At 31.7% G+C, this 23,277-nt stretch overlaps 1 protein-coding gene across 4 annotated transcripts in view; it reads right to left on the bottom strand.

The window, feature by feature from the left end:
* LOC119616276 (cadherin-86C) overlaps nt 1–23,277 on the bottom strand; it is a 90,116-nt gene that overhangs the window by 6,393 nt on the left and 60,446 nt on the right. For all 4 annotated transcript variants that reach the window (XR_005232520.1, XM_037972616.1, XM_037972617.1 and 1 more), the window contains exons 7-8: nt 2,531–2,723; nt 12–1,353 (exon numbers count right to left, since the gene is read on the bottom strand). Coding sequence is in view for 3 of the 4 variants with exons in the window: in XM_037972616.1 (XP_037828544.1) it covers nt 12–1,353; nt 2,531–2,723 (1,535 nt within the window). In the remaining variant the exon portion in view is untranslated. The remainder of the gene's footprint in view (nt 1–11; nt 1,354–2,530; nt 2,724–23,277) is intronic.

The following is a 23,277-nucleotide window of genomic DNA, read 5'->3' as shown; positions in this document are numbered from 1 at the left end:
TTTCTACTTACATCCGTTTCACTCGTGCTGGCTTCCCGACCAGTCATAATAGCAAAGGAACTATTATGTTGAGAGAGGCGCTGTTGGATTTGTGATATATCGACAACTGATGAACTATCATAAAGTACGGTGGCTGTAACTACACTTCTGTCCTTGATATCTGGATTACCCGAAGGTGGAATATTTTGTGCTCCTGGTTCATCGGGTTTTAATGCACGAATTTCGTGTATGATAACTTTACCACCAGTAATAGTGGACAATGTCTCTTCGGTTTTAGCTTTATCTGGATTCAAACCGGGCACTACAAAGGTAACCACTCTTGTACGACTTTCTGGAGGATATATACGTATAGTGGTTGTACTTGATCGAACTGGTACGCCTAAATCGTATGCACGAGCCGTAAGTATAAAAATGTTTTGTTCTTCGGCCGAAGGTGACGATGCTGTCATTGTCTGCCTTCTGTTTCTCATGGAAACCTCTTTTTTGGCACGAAAATTAACTTTTTCTCGGACGGTTAATTCACCCGTGATTTTGTCTAAAGCAAAATTATTGTCATAGTTGCCATTGATGAGCTCATAACGTACTTCATTGTTGGGGGCAGTGGCATCCTTATCTACTGCACGTATGACGGCTGTTGTGGTGAAACTTTTTAAATCTGGAGCCAAAATAAACTCATAAACGTCTTTTTCAAATATCGGCGTTTCGTCATTCACATCAATCATTTTAATTACTAATGGCACTTGAGCTCTATTGCCGGTACCATCATTGTCGCGCGCCTCAACATATAAATGATACTCGGGCATAACTTCACGGTCAAAGCCGTGGTTATTTGTGGACACAGTTATTAACCCGGTTTCGGCATCTAAATTCAATGAGGTATTAAGATAACCCAGTATTGCGGTATAACGAACACGACCACCCATCCCCGTATCCACATCATCAGCATGAACTTGAACGACCTTGGTGCCGACCGTCATATTTTCCGGTAGTTCTACCGTATACACTGGCTGTGTGAAGACCGGAGGATTGTCATTGACATCGTTGATATAAACGGTAACATTCACGATGGCAGAGAGATTAGTTGCGGGTCCCAGTTCCTGAGCTAAAATCTGAAACTCAACCGTTTGGCGTTCTTCATAGTCCAAAAGTATGTTATCACGTACACGTATTAAAAATGACGCACTACGTTCGGCGACATTGGGCGAAATCTCGAATGTTCCGTTATTGTTCAGTAACGTCAGCGAGAATACGCCATTTTTACCAGTATCATCGTCATAGACGCGTGGCACATACGGATCAACAAATGTAAGAGCCGTCCCTTGAGGAGCATTTTCATCAACTCGTGAAACATAGCTGAAAAAAGAAACAAAATTAAATTAAATTTGTTAGTTGTTCGATTTTTTTATAAATAAGTTTTCAAATTTAAATATACATGCATATACTGAAATTTTAGTGACAATCATTTGCGGAATGACTACAGATTATTGAAAGTTATGATGATGTCGACATTAATACCGAAAGAAATTTTGAGAGAGTATGATATGGATGATGGTGGTGTGTCATAATGTCCAGTGACATGATGTCCATGGACCTTATGACACACTAAATTATAGTGTCCATGGACGTTATGACAATTTCAAAGGTGTCACAATGTCTATGAGCATAATGACATAAAATGCATGGATTTAAAAGAGTCCATTTATCAAAAAAAGCCTTATTTAGCGAAGCCGTTATTCGAGTTTAAACCTTCTGCACCCGGCCGAAGGCCGTCTATCCAGAATACTTTTTTAAAGGAATCCAAAACGCAACATACGTCAAATTTAGGAGCAATTCTTTTCGGGATAATTCCTAATTTCTAAAAAAATTTCCAATACATTTCATTTCAAGTGTCACAATGTCCATGGACATTATGACACTTTTAAGAATTGTCATAACGTCCATGGACATTATGTTACTGAAAATTATGACACTCCACCTGAATGATATGGACTCAAAGAAATAGTACTGGTTAATCCGTAAAATAAGTTTGGTTACGGTTAAAGAAACTTAGTTATATATGTATGTAACTGTAGAGAACTATGTACTAAAAAAATATCAGAGTTTTAAGTTTGCAGATACATACAATATGTAAGCTTGTTAAAATAAATTTGAAAACTTTTGGCAAGGTTTGAGAGCAGCTGATAAATACAAATATTGTATAACGGATTATTGGACGACATAATCTTAAAATTACTTGAAAAGAATGCTAACGAAAGAAAATAGTGTTTCTTGTATTTTAATTTTAAGTTTATTTTTTGATGGCTAAAAACAAGCAAAAACTTGAGGAAAAACAAGCAATATGCTAATAATGGGTACATGCAAATCAGGCAAAAGCATTCAATGGATTCATTGCAATAGAAGGCACTGCAATGCAATGCAAAGATGGAAGGTAATAATCAACCAGTTCAACATAATGGTCTATTTCAATGTAGTCATGATGTTTTCTTTTTTCTTGTGTTTTATTATTTTTTGTTTTCTTTTCAAAACTTACTGATCGTTCTCAAAATATGGTGGCGAATTGGTACGTTCGGGTAAAAAGAATGCCAATTGAACGGTGGAAGCCATTGCTGGCGGTTCGTCACGACCAACCTTAACCTCTTCCGCAATTACTGTGAGCAAGACGGGATCGCCCACATGCGTGATTGCAGCGATATCCTCCAGAGGTCGCATTAGAAAGATTTCGCCTGAAAAGACAAAAATACGAAAAAATAAGAAGTAAATAATTTGCGAAAAATAAAAATGAATAAAACGAAAATTATAAAAGTGGAAAAATAAACAAAATAAGAATGTTGTAATAACACACACCAGTTTTTCCTCTTACTCCCCCTCCTTCTTCATGTAAAAGGAATAACTAAAATACAAAAATAACAAAAAGAAACTACAAGACAACATGGTCTGGAGTTCTGATCGTATGTACTCCAACTGCGATAGACAACTTGTTTATACTCGTGTACTTGAAGAGGTCGTCACTGTTATTGTTGGTTGGGATTTTGTTGTTGCTTTTGGAAAATTCGTGATGTTGCCATTTTAATGATGGCTCAAATTTCAAACTTTGAAGTAAATAAAAAGAACTTTGGATCATTGCACTTTTTGGGAATTTATAGGCACAATATAATTTTACACATAAAGAAATATATTACTCATAATATGGTATATTCATCTCTAACTGGCTTATTTTCGACTTAAATTTCAAGTTTTTCCTTTACTATTGCATTCTAAACTTATACTATATAAAATGTTTGCATATAGTGATATAAAAAATATGTGCCATACATATGTAGTACATATGCCATACATATGTAGTATTCAGATACATACTAATGTATGTATTACATTCTGATAACATTTTTAATATTGCAAAAACGCAATTGAAGCTATATTGTATATACATAGATTCGAATTATATAGATAATAAATATTATATAGATAATAAATATAGATATAGATAAAAATTATATAGATAATAAATATTATTTTCTTCATATTTTGTTTTAATGTTTCCAATCATTCCAAATTAGATGTTGTTTGCGAAAAAATCTTCAATATATACATACTACATATTGGGGTATTCAAACTATTAACCGTCGTCGATTATATGTGCTAAACACCTACAAAATCTTGAGATATATACGTGTAAAACCCCGGGTTTTCGTACCTTTAAGCACTTATAATTCAGTAACTTAGTTGAATCTCAATCTATATTAAGTTTCTCAACGAATGACGATGTTCAAAAACTGATTTTTTGAAGCATGCTTTACGGCGTCATGGAAAAACTCCACACGAAATAACTCACCAAAACAAAAATGAAATAACTTCCTAAAAATTTGTTCAGAAATTTGGGGATTTAATTCACTTTTTGGGGCATTTCACGACGTCATGAAATAACTCCCCAAAACAAAAATGAAATAACTCCTCAAATTTGGGGACTTATTTCATTATGAAATAATTTCCAAATTAAAAAATTAAAAAAAAGCCCCAACGAAATGAAATAACTCCCTAAATTAAAATGAAATAACATCCCATTTTTGGGGATTTATTTCATATGGAACAAATCCCTAAGTTTAAAATGAAATAAGTTCTCATTAAAAATTTGACATCTAGATAAAGAAAATACCAAATTATGGAACAAGTCGGGTTTAGTGACATTTTTAAAAAAGTAGGTCGCTCATACTTTCGAGTGGGGCTTCAAAGTTTAATACATTTCAGTTTAATCGGTTAATAAAGATTATACTCTATGGTATGTCCAACAACGGCATCGCTTAATAAATATTTCCTAAATAGCAGGACTACGGTCGGACGCAAGTATTTATCACTCTATCATATGTCCAACACCGGCTTTGCTTAGTAAGAATTTCCTAAAGAGCCGGCCTAAGGCCGTACGCTCTCGATACAGGGAGAGTGTACTCATAGCGAAGCCGGTGTCCAATATACCCAAGAGAATAAAATCCTTGCGCACGGCCGAAGGCCGGCTATCAAACATATATTTTTTTTATTTCGTGTGATAAAAGTAATATAATGTAAAAAGTAATATAATCCCAAAAACATTTTTAGAGATTTATTTCATTTTTGAATTTTGAGGAATTGCCCCAAAAAGCGAATTAAATCCCCATATCTCGTTGTTTTTGCATTCTGAACAAATTTTTAGGGAGTTATTTCATTTTTATTTTGGGGAGTTATTTCGAGGGTAGTTATTTCATGACGTCGCATTTCAAATTTAAAATGGGGAGTTATTTCATTATGAAAGAATTGCTCCAAATTCAAATATTTTTGGGGAGTTATTTCATTATATTACTTTTATGACACGAAATAAAAAACATACATACATATGTTTGATAGCCGACTTTTGGCCGAGCGCAAAGGTTTTATCCTTTGGGGTATATTGGACACCGGCTTTGCTAAGAATACACTCTCCCTGTATCAAGAGGGTTCGGCCTTAGGTCGGCTATTTAGGAAAACTTTACTAAGAGAAGCCGGTGTTGGACATATTATAGAGTGGTAAATTCTTGCGTTCGGCCGTAGGCCTGTTATTTAGGAAATATTTATTAAACGAAGCCGTTGTTGGACATACCATACAGTAGAAAGTCCTTGCGCCCGGCCACAGACCGGCTATTCAGAAAATCTCTATTAAGCGACTAAACTGCAATGTATTAAACTTTGAAGCCCCACTCGATGTCTAAATATGGGCCGATTCTTGTAAAGGAAGAATTTATGTTTTTATAAAAGTTTTTTATGCTGAATTTCATCGTGATATTGATATTAAATGGAGAATTATGAAATTTAAGTAATTTTCTGAAGGAGGGTTTGTAGTATCACTAAGGATTTCAGCAAATTTATTTATACCGATTTTTGTATTGATCGGAACCTATTTGATCCGAACCCGATAGGAATGCATATTTCAGTAAGCAATACACAGATTGGCAAAATCTTTTTTTTAGTGGTGGATATAAAAAAATAAAAAACATATTTGATCGATTAGAAAATATTTGATGTGTTTTTGTATAATTCAGAAAATAATTTTGCTACGTGCAGCTTTTTCCTAACATAAAAAAATCCATAAGTAAACTTTTATACTTATGTGCGTTTCTACATCCTAAATATCATTGTCCTTCGCAACTAGAGTTCGGAGTATCGTATGTAGTGTGTTGTGTAGAAAAGGCTGAGGAAGAAGTTAGTAGTCATCCATTGAACGTACACGACGTTGTTTTTGTTATGTTATGCTACTGCAGAAGAAGTACAAGGCTGAAGGCAGGAAAGACACGACATTCATCCATATATGTATGATTTTAGGTATGAGTAGTTCTGTTGATCCCATTGTCATGTGTGACTTAGTTGGGAATTTTGAATCTTAATGAAGATATGGGACTATATTCTAAAATGACAGCATCTACCAAACAAACCAAATGTAAAAAAGTAAGGGATGCACATATAAAGGTTGTTGCTAAAACAATAATGAAACGAATTGAACAAAAATGAATTTCAAATTAACAAGATATGTTTAAAGGTCACTGATTTCAAGATCTCATTTGTTTGTGGTTCAAAATATTTATTATATGCACATATGTACATAATTTTCCAACGTACTTTTTAGGCTCTATGTGGAATAGATGGGGTCGATGTAATATTTACAAAATTTTATAATACAGTGGTTTCCCGGTTTAACGAAAGATATAATGTCAGGCCCATTCGTAAAAACGAAAAGTCCGTTAAACCGAAAAACTACTTTTACATGATTAATTGATAATTATACGGTAATAGAAGGTAGGAAGTCTATTTTTTAAATCTTTTTGAATGCACCCATAAAGTTTTTGACAATTTACATGCATTTTTATGCAGTGTGCAAAAGATAGAAATTAGTTTTTTAGTTAAATTTGCAATCAAACCAAAATTAAAGATTTTATGAAAAATTGTATTACAATTAGGTAAAAAACAATATTTTTTGTTTATTGATGTTAAAGTTGTTTCATTTCGAAAATGAATTCTTCTCTTATAAAAAATAGGGATTTGATGCCCATTTTAATCGATGTGAAATTCTAAGTATTTTATGGTAATTTTCATTACAAACAATTCCATTTCTCACTTTATTAATAAAATAATCATAATATTCCCTTAAATAAAGAATTTTATATTAAAATGTATTTAATAAATTTTATTTATATATCCGAAAATAATTTTTTAAATGATATTTTCATTCCTATTCCCGGATTTTTGTATTTGTAGATTTTGTACCCATTGAATTGGGTATTGAACTTACATAAAATATTAATATGTTATTGCTTTTGGTTAATAAAGAAGTTTAGTTATCTTTCCGTAGTATTTTCACCTCTTTTTACAGAATTTTTTTTTAGAAATTCGTTATATCGAGTACAAAACTTACTCATTCATTCGTAATATAAGGTACTCAATGGAAACAATTTGTCCGTTCGTTAAATCACGAATTCGCTAAACTGAGTATTCGTTAAACCGGGGAACCAGTGTACTTATTTTTAACGTTTTGACGATGGTATGGTTAAAATTTGTGGATTTTGATTATTTAACAGTTTTAATCTAACTTAAACTCTACACATATTATCCTGATCAAGAGTATCGCTCATTCACTACATGACTGGCATAATCCAAAACTCGGGGGTTTCCAACTTCCCTGCGAAAATTGAGACCACTCCGCAAACGCGTGTAAGGAGTACTCCTCAAAGGACTAAGACTGGTTTATTTTTTGGCCAGTCCTATATGGAAAAAACATACTCCATTTAACATTGTGATGTTCTAGGTGAGGACCACGTAATCCATAAATGCATTACATCGGAGTAATCCCAAAACTAGTTCCATGCTGAAATTATGGGACCAGCAACATGATCTTATTTAATGCAGGCTATGGACCATGTTGTTTTCAAAAATATCAAACATGATCCATGCCTGCATTATATAGGAAATACATAGTCATATAGTATTGACTATGTATTTTTAAAAATGGCTACTATTTTCGGTGTACGAGTGTATAAGTCAGAGTTCTATATTCGGCTGTGCCGAATCTTTTTCAAAACAGTCGATCTGTGTAAAAGTTATTTAAAAAATGTAAAATGTCATAAAAGATTCAATGCTATTTTACTCAAAACGAAGTTTTTAGATTTATGCCGATATTGTAGTGAATGAACGATATGTATACTATTTGCAAGAAATTATTGTTCTTTGATTCGTTGAATCAATGTATGGATGTGTACAGTACATATCTACTGTACATACATATGTATGTACGTATAAAATATTTTGATTACCATATCAAGTATTCTTTTAAGAACTCAACAAGATTCTATACTTTTCAAGTGATCTTTAAATATTCTACCCTGTCTGTGATGATACTCGTTTAGCATATTCAGGATATGCATGATAATAAATGTGCACATATTCTCACTCACTCTTAGAATACAGAGTGTATATTTTTGGATGTACAACATTAGGGTAGTCAAAAGAAATTGTAGATCTTATTAAATTAAATTAAATTTTACCAAATTTTTAGATACATAAAATTTTTAAAAACTAAAGTAATGGAATTTTTCGAATTTTGATCATAAATTAATTCATTTACCTAAATTAAATTATCGAAACAGTTAAATGTTTGATAACTCCACGCTTCTTGTAAAAGTTTTAAATTTTACAAAATATATTGTTCCCATTGGAAAAATATGAGTAAAAAACAATTGAGAAATTGTTTTTTAATATAAATGGTGCCACCATAATATGAAAATTTATTTACATATGTGTGTATATATGTATGTGTATGTGGATACATACATATATACATGTTTTCGTATAAGTGCATCATGCATGCATGCATCCATTTTATTTCATGCACATATGAATAATAAATTTATATTTATATCAGACTTCGTATTCATGTATGTACCCAGCAAAAACATGTCAGTGACTTGTACTTACTCAATAACTTACTTTTCAATGACTACTACATTCCATCTGCATTACTTAGAATGAGTCTATTAATTTATTAATACAAATAATATAATATGTAATTACTTACTTTTCATGTAATAATAATATGTAATTACTGTTTTTCTCAGAATCAAAACAACATACTCAACACCTAATTTACAGGCGATCGTAGTAGGTCTAACTCCCTATTTGCCATCGAGCGTAGTAAGTACTTGCCTCCAATGTTATCACCGTTTTAAAATAATGACTTAAAATGCTATTGTGTAAGTAAATTTTAGCATTTTACTTTTCAATGAAAGTTTTTGCTGGGTATATGAACATTCCAAATTTACTACGAGTATGTCTACTCTATTCCTATGAGAAATAGTCGTGAATGATCATTGAATTTTAACTCTCTTGATTTTAATTTGCATAAAAACTCTGTATAGAAAGATATTATGACGAGGTTAATAAGTATTTGTATGTACATATGTATATCAATTGTAGAGAAGACGATCCTTTCAAAGTATTTTTAATGACTGTGGAGTATATGTAAATATTTGCAGATTACTTAACAAATTAAAATTGCTATTTTAAATTCTTAAGATAAAAAAAATCAAACCTATAAATTCATATTTTTGATAATGACACTGCAAAAAAAAATTATTTTTTAATGGCTGATTGGGATAGATTTATTGCTCCTGAATCCAGGGGTGGTAACAAAAAAATTTTATCACCTCTACTTTTTTCACAAAAGTGTTTTAAGAAAGTAAAATTTTAAAATGTGGACAAAATTGACAAAAACAAATAAAATTTACTATAAGGATGTCTGGATGTATATAAGTTACTACTTTGTAAAATTCAAATACTGCACTAAGATTTTAGGGCAAAAGTGTGATTTCAAAAAATTAAGTTTTAGTGACATATGTCATTTAAAATGTTGATATGCTGAGAGAGTTTCTTTAACTTTTTTCTTTTTAGTTTTCAGCTCTTTGTTTTCCCCTAAAAATGACAATCCTCCATAAGTTCCCGTATTTGTGGCCCTACCTTTGTAGGGCCTCTTTGTTAACAATCCTTGCTAACTTTAGTACTTAAAGTTCTATACATTAATATACGATGCGAAATTATTGAATCAAATTTTTGAATTTTCAATATTTATAAACCCAAAAAATTTCTTGCAAAAAAAGTTTTAAATTTTGTCATCATATAACTATTTTTTGGTCGATCATTCATGGACGAAATATGAAATATATTTTCGTTTCCAACCCTAATTGACATTATTGAACAAATATCTCACAAATATATCATAAGCAGATGTATCTACCTATGGTCTTTAAAACTTGTAGTCGAATATTGTGAGTACTATACTATTAGAATTTTATTACAAAAATGTTACTTGAAAAATTTTTTAAGATTTATGTTCGGTCCCATAATGGTTAAGTAAAATAGTGAATTACCTGAAATTGTGACGTGATAGACAAAAATCGAAAGCAGGTGTAGATTTAGTGTGGCGATATCTTAAGTTCTATAACATTTTTTAAAGGAGGATTTCATTGCAAACCAGCGTAATACATACATTTTTATTTCAGAAAGTTATAAGACAATATTGTCTTGTATGTCCATCTGTTGAAAGCTCCATATGACATTAAGAATAGGGATTAATAGGGGGATACTTTTTTTACACAAATGTTCCTTATTAATTGGGATATTTGGCATTAACTACATACATACATATATGCATAGTAAATATATTGTACACTATAAGAATTTATAACATAGTTATATTTTAGTTTTTAGATTTTTAAAATTCTATTTAAGAAATACATATTTAATTTATACAAAGTTTTTTTTTCGTTAAATTTAAACTTTCTGTAGATAAACGCGTTAAAACATTTAATTGTTTTTATCAAAAAAACGACTTTTATTACAAAAATACATATAATGAATGGAAAAAGTAACACGTATTATAACATAGGTTAAAAATTCAATCAATCGTACTCAAGAAAAAAATGTTTTATTTAAAAAAAAAGAATTACACTTGTAAATAAACTAAGATTTAATCATTAATGTCACCGAAGACAATAGAATAAATTTATCTGCTAACAGGTGTTGATAACAAAAGAAAAAAAAATAATAATTAAATAATAAAAAACAAACTTTTATTCATACACAAACACACACACATAAAGAACACAATTTTATAAAGTACCCCGGCTATAAAACATTATTCGGAAGTAACCTGTCATATTTCATTTGGAACGTGTTGTGAATTAATCACTTTACTTAATAATTGTGTGTTTTTTCTCTTCAAATGAGTAAATACATATTGCTCATTTACTACAAGACTGTCATAGGTCAAAAAGCATTGCTTCGAGAAGAACGACTTTGAATGATTTAGGAAATTTTATTATTTCTTAAATAACTTTGCAGTTAAGCCTGTCTTGTAGTAAAGGGTCGGTTAAGCCAATTTTACTTACTCATCAGTTCATTTAAAATGGAATTTTTTTTGAATGAAATACATATTACTGCATAATTTATCTAAATCGGTCAAGTATCCATGACGCTACATGATCAAAATATAATAAAATTAGTAATTTCAAAATATTTTAGGAGTTTTTTCCGTCAATAACATATGTACATACTTTGATTTGACTCAATTCAACATGCGATACAAATATGAGTTTCCAAATAGAAAATTCAACGTGAAACTTAATTCAAATCTTATTCGTGTACATTAGGGTGCACAGTGGTATAGGAAAAAAAAAAGAGGGAAATAATTCGGTAACTTCTAAACGGTTAATCCGATTTTAATGAAATTTGGTATGCACAAAGAGGAGGTGTTGTCGAGTTTAGGTTTTGAATTTGGACCTTATAGGCCAACCAGGGGCCCGGCGGGGGGTCCTCAAATTAGGACACCTCGGCTATGTTAAATTTTTAAAACGATCCTATTTCTTCATTTGAGTTCCGATTTAAAAAAAATTTCGTATATAGAATCTCCTCATCGAGCACTATAAAAAATGTCGTCGTAGCAGTAAATTATCTCTTATAGTTTAGGAGATATTCGCATTTGAATATTAAAATTTTAAAATTTTTACCGTCCTTACTTTAGTTTTTTTGATAATAGCAGGTCCAAATATTTCCGATTTTCGCCATTTTTTTTTTATTTGCTTAACAACAAGTTTATATACCAAGCAGTGAAAGAATTATGTAAAAATCATGACTGAGTCCAAAGTTATAGGCATTTAAATTTAAAAAATTAAAAAAAGGCGATTTTTTGTCATTTTTTTGGGAAAAAAGTATCTTTTTCTTTTTAAGTTATCTAAAAAGTTTCTAAGAAGATGTATATAGAATTTATACTTTTTGGAAAGCTGACTTTACATAAAATACGATAAATGAAACAAAACCTAAAAATTTTTGATACCGAGGGGACCAGGTCCATCCAAAAAAACCCTATTTTTTATGGAAAATTAAATTTTGAGCAAAAATTCTCAAATCGCATAGTCGATATCAAATTATAGTGACCTGTTTTATATGACCCAATAAGTTCTTAATCATTTTGTAACGGGTTTCGATAACCCCGCCCCTGGTATGGATATAATAGGCAAAAAACCAAAAAATCCCATTTTTGGGATTTTTTAAAACTTTTTTGGGAATTCCGGGATTTCTAATAAGAAAATTCGAAATTTTTATTTAATTTTGGATTTTGAGTAAAAAAATCTACCTAACTGTAAAATTTCATCAAAAAATATTCATAAATAAAATTTTTATTGCAATTTGAAAAATTTGTATCTTCGCAAAAACTGAATAAAAAACATTTTTTAATTTTTTTTAAAAAAAGTATTCCGCGAATTTTTTAATTTTCAAAAATTATATACAGTTTTGAAAAATAGACAAAATTACCTTTCCATTGATATATAACATGCCTACCTAATGTTTTTTAAGTGACAAATTAATTAGGGAAAACTCAACATCTTTTAGAAAATTTGCCTAGCACTATTATTTTCATCCATAAGGTTAACTCTTAAATTTGTTACATATATGGATGATTTTTTTTAAATCGGAACTCAAATGAAGAAATAGGATCGTTTTAAAAATTTAACATAGCCGAGGTGTCCTAATTTGAGGACCCCCCGCCGGGCCCCTGGTTGGCCTATAAGGTCCAAATTCAAAACCTAAAATCGACAACACCTCCTCTTTGTGCATACCAAATTTCATTAAAATCGGATTAACCGTTTAGAAGTTACCGAATTATTTCCCTCTTTTTTTTTTCCTATACCACTGTGGGGTGGTTAAAACAAAAACCACACAGAACATGCAATAAACTTAGTCCTTGACTGTGCTTATAAAGTCATTAAAACTCGTAAATGGTTTTCTAGAATTATTGTCTGGTAAATATGTGTTTAAAAGTGCAAACCTCTAAATACGCACTTCTGCGTAATGCCGCAAAACTTGCTTGTATGACCGGATTAGTTACAATATTTGTTGAAAATCCAGTGGTTGTGTATCATCAAATGATTAAACTATGTACATATACAATGTACATTGTACATAGAATTATGTTGGCAACTAAAATGAACTGAAACTAAGTAAGTATCTAATATATTGCTAACATGAGTATGCATGTTAGAAGTATATATCTGGATACGTAGTACATAGTATTTATGTGCATAAGTGTAGATTGTACCGCTAGTTTATTAACTATGTTTGTAAATGTGTTAATGTAACTAAGCTCATGCAAATAAGCTTGAGGGTGATCTGTAAAGTTCCTTTGAAAAATAAAAACATTAAATCGGAGTTGGTTTTAATGTTGTGGGGAATAGTCAACATTGGGGCACGAATCTGGGTTTTCACATTATTATTTAATAGTTTTAAATAATAATGAGAAATATTCGAATATCTAATATTTTTGAAAAATGAAGAAGTAAAATCCGATCCGTATAAAATAAATACAAAGTAAGATGAAAACAGCTGTTCCTATTTTTCCTGTGTTAACATAAAAACACTTGCATATACGGCTGACAAATTTTCAATATCTGATGGTTTATTTACATTCTACTACCCTCTGGTTCGCATTCCGCCCTCGATCGCCTACAACTATCTATCAACTCGAAAACACCTTAGCTCCAAACATGTGAAATTTCATATAGTATATTCAATAGTTCCAGAGATACTGAATTATTTCCAAAAATAAAAGTTTCTAAGCCATTGTGCAATGTATTAAAAAATATTCTGCAATCTTTTCGGAATGGGTCTCAAAAATTCGTAATTCTGGGCTCATCGCGGCAAAAATAATTAATATTTTTATACCCACCATCAAAAAAGATGGGGTTATATTGATTTTGTCAATTCGTTTGTAACACATCGAAATATTGGCCATATACCCATAAAAGTATATATATTCCGGGTCCTTATTAAATTCTAAGACGATCTAGCCATGTCCGTCCGTCTGTCCGTCCGTCCGTCTGTCTGTTAAAATCACGATAGGGACCACACGATAGGAGCTAGATAGATGAAATTTTGCACAAATATTCTCTATTACTAAGGTTTGTTTGGTATTGAAAATGTACAATATTGGTCTAATTTTTCGGATAGCCCCCATACAAGTGGACCTCAAAAAACAGCTTTAACGGGCATAACTGCTTTAGAAGTACGAGTATAGCGATGAAATTCGACATAAATAAGTTTCATATGAGCCAAAATCTTTCTACCAAATTTTTTGAGGATCGGCCCATAAATGACCCTACCCACCATATAAGGTCCCCTTCAGAAAATGACTTTAACACTCATTACTGGCCCAAAAATGTGAGTATAGTGTTGAAATTCGGTATAAATAAGTTTTTAACGAACTAAAACCTCTCTACATTTCTATTTTAGGATCGGCCCATAAATGACCCTACCCCCATATACGATCCCCTTCTGAAAATGACTTTAACACTCATTACTGGTCCCAAAATGCAAGTATAGCTATGAAAATCGACATAAATAAGTTTCTTGTGATCCAAAATCTTTTTACCAAATTTTTTGAGGATCGGTCCATAATTGACCCTACCCCCATATAAGGTCCCCTTTAGAAAATGACTTTAACACTCATTACTGGTCCAAAAATGCGAGTATAGCGATGAAATTCGGTATAAGTAAGTTTCTTACGAACCAAAACCTTTTAACCAATTTTTCTTAGGATCGGCCCATAAATGACCGTACCCCCTATATAAGGTCCCCATCAGAAAATGACTTTAACACTCATTACTGGCCCAAAAATGCGAGTATAGTGTTGAAATTTGGTATAAATAAGTTTTTAACGAACTAAAACCTCTCTACATTTCTATTTTAGGATCGGCCCATAAATGACCCTACCCTCATATAAGATCCCCTTTAGAAAATGACTTTAACACTCATTACTGGTCCAAAAATGCGAGTATAGCGATGAAATTCGGTATAAGTAAGTTTCTTACGAATCAAAATCGCTCTACGAATTTTTTTAGGATCGGCCCATAAATGACCCTATCCTCCATATAAGGTCCCCTTCAGAAAATGACTTTAACACTCATTACTGGCCCAAAAATGCGAGTATAGTGTTGAAATTCCGTATAAATAAGTTTTTAATGAACTAAAACCTCTCTACATTTCTATTTTAGGATTGGTCCATAAATGACCCTACCCCATATAAGGTCCCCTTTAGGAAATGACTTTAACACCCATTACTGGTCCAAAAATGCGAGTATAGCGATGAAATTCGGTATAAGTAAGTTTCTTACCAACCAAAATCGCTCTACGAATTTTTTTATGATCGGCCCATAAATGACCCCACCCCCATATACGGTCCCCTTCTAAAAATGACTTTAACGCTCATTACTGACTAAAAATACGAATATAGCAATACAATTTTACACAATTAAGTTCCTCGCGAGCCAAAATCTTTTTAATAACTTTTATGTGAATAGGTCCATAATTGGCCCTACTCCCCCTATTTGGTCCACTTCAAGAAATAGCTTCAACGCTCATTACTGTTTTAGAAATACGAGTAAAGCGATTAAATGCTACACACGTAAGTTTCTTACGAGCCAAAACCTCTGTACCAATTTTTTTTGGATCGGCCCATAAATGAACCTTCTCCCTCTGCAAATAACTATAATGCTCATAACCGTATACCGTATATGAGTTATGAATACGGTTATGAAATTCATAAAAAAGTTTATACTTAGGAACATAATTCTTCATTCCGTATTTAATGAGGACTGATTTATAACTGACCCTAACCCCTGTAAAAGGTTCCCTTCAGGAAAGAGTTTTGGTTATTGAAATACGAGTTTTCCTTATTTAAAATACGAGTATAGCGCTGAAATTTTGCATAAACAAGTTCTATACAAATGAAATCTATGTACAAAATTTTATGAGTATCGGTTCATAATTAACGCATATAAAAGTCTTCTTCAGAAAATTACTCATACACTCACAGTTTAAAAATTTAAATAAAATATTTGGTTTTTAAAAATTTATATTTTGTTAGTTCAAAAGAGCTCGGTCCATAATTGACTTAAGCCATATTCCAAATATCACCCTGATGTTTATAGGGGAGCATTCCTTTTATGGCATACGGTTTGATGGTGGGTATTTGAGATTCGGCACACTCTTACTTGTTTTAGCCTATTTTTGGTCCGCAAAACGACTTTTAGTGCATTATAAGGGACATATAAATTCCAAAATAATCTATAAAAATCTGAAATGAACCAAACAAATTTTCAAATATTTTTCTGTATGAGCTAAAAATTTTCTCAATCCCAGTAAATATCATTTAGAGGACCAAAAATATAAACAAAATTTTAATTATTTTCCCGTAATCAGTTTAAAATTAGGTAATTTTTGAAATATATATTTTTTTACAAATTATAATGATTTCAATCGCTGGTGGGGAACTGAGGACAGTTCCAAAAAAATCCAATATCAGATTATTAACAATACTGTTCCTCAGGACCCTCTAATGTACATTTAAATAAAATACTTATGTAGTGAACTTTTTCATATGAGCGGGAGTGTATTTACTATATCCATTGAGGCCAGTTATTTAATACTTATTCTTAAGATGATGAGTTCTTTGTAAAAATGTTTTTGTCATACCAATCTGTGCTAGTGTGTAGTTATAGTTGTAGTGGTAGAACTAACTAAATACCCTGCAGTTCGGCAAAGAGTCAATGCATCCGAAAAAGACAGTGATTTCCACTAACGTCTAAACACCTGGTGGGCTTTAATTCGTCTTTCGCCACGGATGTACTCCTTGTAAAAGAGGGTAAAGATAATCGTCACTTTAGTTTCCCCTTTGGAAGCGAGAAGCTGCTAGTCACCTGGGCAGTCGGTGGCCAGATGTAACCCTATGTGGTAGGTTAAATAGGGAGTTCGGGACTGTCCGACCGAACTGCTGGGTATTTTCTGCATAATGTTGTATGTTTCCTTCTTGTATCTTTTTTGACTCTTCTTCATCAACTTTATCATTATGTTCTTCAAATTTTGTCTGTTCTTTCGTTTATTCTTGAATTTTTTGTTTTTGATATTTTTTTTTTCTTACAATTTTTGTAATAATCATTATTGATGCTAAAAAAGCATCTTCACGAGTAGAGTGGTATCGTGGTTAAAGCAGATGCTTTTGTTATTGGCATTGCAGACGTACGATACCTTAAACTTGGCCTTTTACTTATTTTGAATGCCACAAGTTTTGTTTGGATTTTGATTTTGTTAGTTCAGTTAGTTAGATGTTGTTGTGGTTGGTTGTATATATACATATTTCAATTGTTAAACAAAATGTGAAGCCTCAAGTTTCACAAAATTTCGTGAGATACTTAAATGATGCAAATGACTTTTTGTTAAGTAAAAAAAGATATCGAGATGATATAAAATTCATTAAGTAAAAAAGTTATGCATAAAAGTACTCATAGAATAGGTCTCATTTAAGGGTCATTTAAAATCATGGATTTAAATTTCCTCTCATATTTTTTTGGTGTTTGATGTGCTATTCACAGCTGAGAGTTAAAGAGATGCTTGTACTTGTTGTTGTAATACTAATATTGTATTAGGACTTTCGGATTTGGTATATCTAGATATGCAATTTTGACAAGAGATTCTTAACCAGTATTTTCCATAATATAATTGAAATCGTTTTAAGATTGGTAAAGTAATAATGAATATTCTGTATTCATTTAATGTGGAACTTAAAAAAAGTATTTTACTAGTTAGTTAGTTAGTTTGAAAGGAGGATGTATATACATCAAATCCGAAGAAATACACCTAGGCCTCTATCGGGCCTGTTGTGCGCTCCTTAACCAGTGCCTCAGGTGGGAATCGAACCCACCACCTCCGGTCTACCAGACTAGAACACTAACCACTAACCTACCGGAGGCCACTTTTTTTTTTTTACTAAGTTAGTATTTTACTAAGTTAGAATGGATTTTGAAGCATAAAAGGAAAACATCTCTTAAACGTCAATGAAAAATTAATGATTTTCTTAATGATTTTCTTGAAATTTTCACAATATCTTCCTGTATGTCTGGAAGGAGTTATAACTGCTTTTTATGTTAAAATTTCAAATGAGCGAGGTCCCACGTATAGAGTCCCCAAATTTTGTACAAGTAACTTTTGTTTAAATACAAATATTTTGGACAAAAATAGGGAGTTCAAAAGCGGGCGTGGCACCTCCCATATGAAGTAAATACTAAAATCTAATTATTAAAATATGTATATCTAGAAAACTATAACAGCTAGAGTCCCCAATTTTGGTGCCTCTCACGTGAAGTAATTACAAAAAATTGTATATTCTTATCTATCTATATATATACAGTGGCGGCCATGAGGTTAGCACATTTGGTATCTGTTAAATATAAAATCAAATATTTCCTATAGTTCTTAACTTTTTTAACAAATTCTTTTTTATGCGTAACACATGTCCTTCGAGGATCACGACACATTACATTTTGTTCCACTACTTTGATGCAGATAGATTTCTTTCTTTCCAAAGTACATCTACCCCCAAAAAAATCTGGACATAAGTTTAGCACAAAATAAAAAAATCATTAAAAAATTAAAAATAAAGCAAAGAAACTGGATAATTTTATGTAATTTCACTTAAAATTTTATATTTTGTAGAATAGTTGCACATTTTGATAATATCATTTCTTCTCCTGGACATAATCTTCACCAGAACCCACTAGAAATTTCATGACATAAATTTTAACTTTCAGCCCATAAATAGGCAAAATTCTTAGGAATTTGTGTTTTATTTGTTGCACCATTTCGTTTAATATGTTCCCTATTGGATTGGGATCTAGAAATTATTCTGGGGGCTGCAAACATGTCAATCTCGCTCGCTTCCAAGAAGCTCCTCTCTGTACTTTTAACATATTTTGGGTCATTGTCGACCAAAAAACGCCATTTAACTGAACTTTTGTCCACTCATTTTTTTACTAAAATATTTAAGGGTCTATTTTGATAGTCATACTGATCCATTTGTGCATCCACCTTGCGTATAGAACCTCCACTAGCCCGGAAAACGCCTCCGAATTCGTCATATTTCACCCATTGTGTTTTATGGTTTTAAATGTACACTTTGGTTGTTGCTGCATGTTTGGAGTACAGCATAATTAAATTTTTCCATCAAATTTGATCCTATTAATCTTCAACTAGTATCCTCCAATCATGCAGATAAAGCTAAAGTGTTCCAGAGAAATCATATATCACAATGGGGGGAAATTTTATGGTATTCATTGCATTTTCTTGGCATGCTGTTGGTCCTATATTGATGTTGGATGCAGAAGTGGATCCGTATGACTATCAAAATAGGATCTTAAATACTTTATTAAAAAATCGGAGGACAAAGATGGCGTTTTTTGGTCGACATCGACCGTAAATATGCTAAAAGTGCTGAGATGAGCTGCTTGGAAGCGACCGGGATTGTCATGTTTGCAGTGCCCAGTATATTTTCTCGATTCCAATTCAATAGAGAACATATAACATGATATGCACCAACAAATAAAAGCAGAAATCACCAAGAATTTTGCCAATTTATGGGCTGAAATTTCTAGAGGGTTCTGGTGAAGATTATGTCCAGGAGGAGGAATGATATTATCAAAATCTGCAACTATTCCACAAAATATAAAATCTTAAGTGCAATAAGATAAATATAACCGGTTGTTTTGTTTTATTTTTAATTTTTTAATGATTTTTTAATTTTGTGCTAAACTTATGTCCAGATTTTTTTTGGGGGTAGATGTACTTTGGAAAGAAAAAAATCTACATGCAACAAAGTAGTGGAACAAAATGTAATGTGTCGTGATCCTCGAAGGACATGTGTTACGCATAAAAAAGAATTTGTTAAAAAAGTTAAGAACTATAGGAAATATTTTATGTTATAGGCAACATATACCAAGTGTGCTAAAATCGTAGCCACCACTGTATATATATATATACATATAAAAATGAATGTGTGTTTGTTTGTATGTTTGAACGTTAGAGTCCTCAAAATTTGTCGGAGGAACTTTAGTGTCAATATAATTATTTAGGACAAAAAGTAGGCGGACTAGCATTAGGGGGCGTGGCACCTCCCATATAAATTAAATACAAAAATACGTTTATCTTGGAAACTATTACAGTTAGAATCTTAAAATTTTGCACGAAAAACATTAACTTCCATGTAAACATTTTGGGTAATAAATTGGCGGACTACCCATGAGGGGAGCGGCACCTCCTATATTAATTAAAGACAAAAATTCGTTTATCTGGAAAACTAATGGAACTAAATTCTTCAAATTTCGCACGAAGAACTTAAATATTCATCTGAACATTTTGGAGGAAAAAAGAAGCGAACTTTCATCTGGGGGGTCTTGAAGCCCCCACATGAATCAAATAGAAAAATTCGTGTATCTGAGAAACTATTAGAGCTAGAATCTTCAAATTTTACATGGAGAACTTTGAAATTCATGTGAACATTTAGAGCATAACGGGCGGACTTTCAATGGATGGCTTGGCACAACATATATGAATTAAATACAAAATTTCGTGCATCTTGGAAACTCTTATATTATTCAAATTTTTTATAGATAGATAGAAATTGGCGATAGATAGAAACTGGCGAACTTGCAATAATTTGCTTGACATCTTTCATATGTAACATATAATAAATCTGGTATTTATTTATACATATTCCTTTTAGGGTAGCAAAGCACACTGGGTATAGCTAGTCTATATATAAAAATTAATGTGTGTTTGTATGTTTTTATATTTGAAGTTTATAGACTTCTAATCGGCTGCACCGATTTTCTTGAAATTTTCACAGTGTATTCCTGTATGTCAGGAAGAGGTTATAGGCTACTTTTTACTTTGAAATTTCAAGTAGTCGATAAGACACGCCCACACACAAAATAAGTATTAAAAGTCGCATATCTCAGAAACTGCAACAGCTAGAGTACTAAAATTTTTTATGGACAACTTTGACATCCATAAGGATATTAGTGGACAAAATGGGCTGAATGGCTATAGTGGGTGTGGCACATTCCAATACCCCATATTAGGAAAATAATAAATCAGTATATCTTATATAACAGTTAGAGTCCTCAAATATTGCCGGAGACACTTATTTTCAATATGATTATTTAGGACAAAAAGAGGGCGTATTTGCAGCAGGGGTCGTGGCACCTCCCATATAATTTAAATACAAAAATTCGTTTATATTGGAAACTATTAGAGCTAGAATCTTCAAATTTTGCGCTAAGAACTTCAACATCCGTGAATCTATGTATATATAAATGTGTGTTTATTCGTGGGTTTGTTTGTTTATTTGTTCAAAGTCTATAGCCTGCAAAACTGCTAGACCGATTTTCTTGAAATTTTCACAGTGTCTTTGTCTATGCCTGGAAGGAACTATAGGATACTTTTTATTTTGATATTTCAAGTAGACCAAGTGCCACGCCCACTAACAAAGTAAGTATTAAAAGTATTCTATTTCAGAAACTACTACAGCTATAGTTTGTAGTGGACAATTTTGACATAGATATGAACAATTGTGGGCAAAATGGGCGGAGTAGGTATTGTGGGCGTGGCACTTCCTATATACAGAAAATATTGAATTAGTATTTTTGAGATAATATGTATAAGATAGAGTCCTCAAATTTTATGAGAGCCACTTTAGTATTAATATTAATATTTTAGACAAAAATGGGTGGACTATCAATATGGGAGCGAGATACCCCCATGTGAATTAAGTACAAAAATTAGTATATCTGAGAAACTATTAGAGATAGAATCCTCAAATTTTGCAAGAACAACTTTTGCATCCATGTGAACGTTAGTTTAATAAATTGGCGGATTAGCAATAGGGGGAGTGATAACCCCTCCCCCCATATGAATTAAGTGGAAAAGATTGCATATCTATTAGAGATAGAATCCTCAAATTTTAAAAGAACAACTTGGACATCCATGTGAACATTAGTGTAATAAATTGGCGGATAAGCATTAGGGGGCTTGACACCCCCATTAAAAATAAAATACAAAATTTCGTATATCTGGGATACTATTAGAGATATAATCATAAAATTTTGCAAGAACAACTTGACACCTATGGAAACTACAACAAGTAGGAGACCTGAACTGTTGTACAAGCAGCATTAGCATCAATATGAACATTTGGTTTAAGAATAAGTCGACTAGAAATACTGGGCGTGGCTCCTTCCATATAAATTAAATACTCAAAGTCGTATATCTGGGAATATATAAAAACTAAAAAAATGTATATGGGAATATGGTTTTGGGTAAGCTAGTGTATGTATAAAAATTAGTTGCATTTTTCGGAATATTTGACAGTGCTGAAATTAAATAACTAAACTTTAGTTGGGAAATTACAAATATTATTGTGAGATACCGTTATCGAATTGTTATTTAAAATGTTATGATATTTGTTAGAAATAAATAAAAAACGTTCATCACTTGAATTATAATTGGTGTATATAAGAATGGTGCAAATTATTTATAAAATGAAGACAGACAGCTAAGGAATGACCGAAGAAATAAATTAATACAGGGGTGTGTGATGTGTTTTGTTTTTGGGAAAAATTCCAGCCAAGGTTGTTGGCTTGTTGCTTCGATCAAAAGCAAAAAAGAACTGTGTTATAATTGGATACACATATCCAAATATGCACATATTTACATACATATATAGTATCGTATCTGAGTGTATCTGTATGTTTGTTTATTTAACTATAAGTTTAGTTTTTGCTTAAAGCTACAAATAATTTCGTGCTAAACTGTTAATATTGTATATAAATTCTTATTTTTCTTTTTTTTCTTCAGTTGAATGACAACAGATGGTGCGATAATGTATACATGTATGTATAAAAATGTTTGTGTGTATGGGTAAGTACTAGTATCTGTGTGTGTATATGTACTATATCTGTGTATCTATGTTTATATTGTGATCGTGGGAAACATATTAAGTAGTATGAAATTCCAAACCTTCTTTGTTTTTGTCCTATTTTTTGTTTAGATCTTTGAAGTTTAAAGTAAATTTTGAACTTCTTTTTTTCTTTTTTAGTTTAGCCTTATTTTTTCCTAAACCGGATAATTTATGTCTACACACATATTCTCTAGTATCAAGATACACATTACGAATTTTTTTGTTGCATGTATTCTTATATGAAAAGGTATTTAATTTTTTTCCGTTTTCATTTTAAGCTTCCTTAATTTTCTAGTGTTGAGTAATTGCCTCAATTTGAGTGTCAATCATATCAAGATGCAAAACAAGTTGTTAAATCTCTTCTACATTTTTTCTCTTTCATTTCAACT

The sequence above is a fragment of the Lucilia sericata genome, unplaced genomic scaffold (genome assembly GCF_015586225.1).
Source record: "Lucilia sericata isolate MDLA Ls3-8-SP2 unplaced genomic scaffold, ASM1558622v1 Contig000064F_arrow, whole genome shotgun sequence".
In the NCBI taxonomy this organism is placed as follows: Eukaryota; Metazoa; Arthropoda; class Insecta; order Diptera; family Calliphoridae; genus Lucilia; species Lucilia sericata.
Note: the sequence above shows the minus strand (reverse complement) of the source record. Positions and strands in the feature narration are given on the sequence as shown.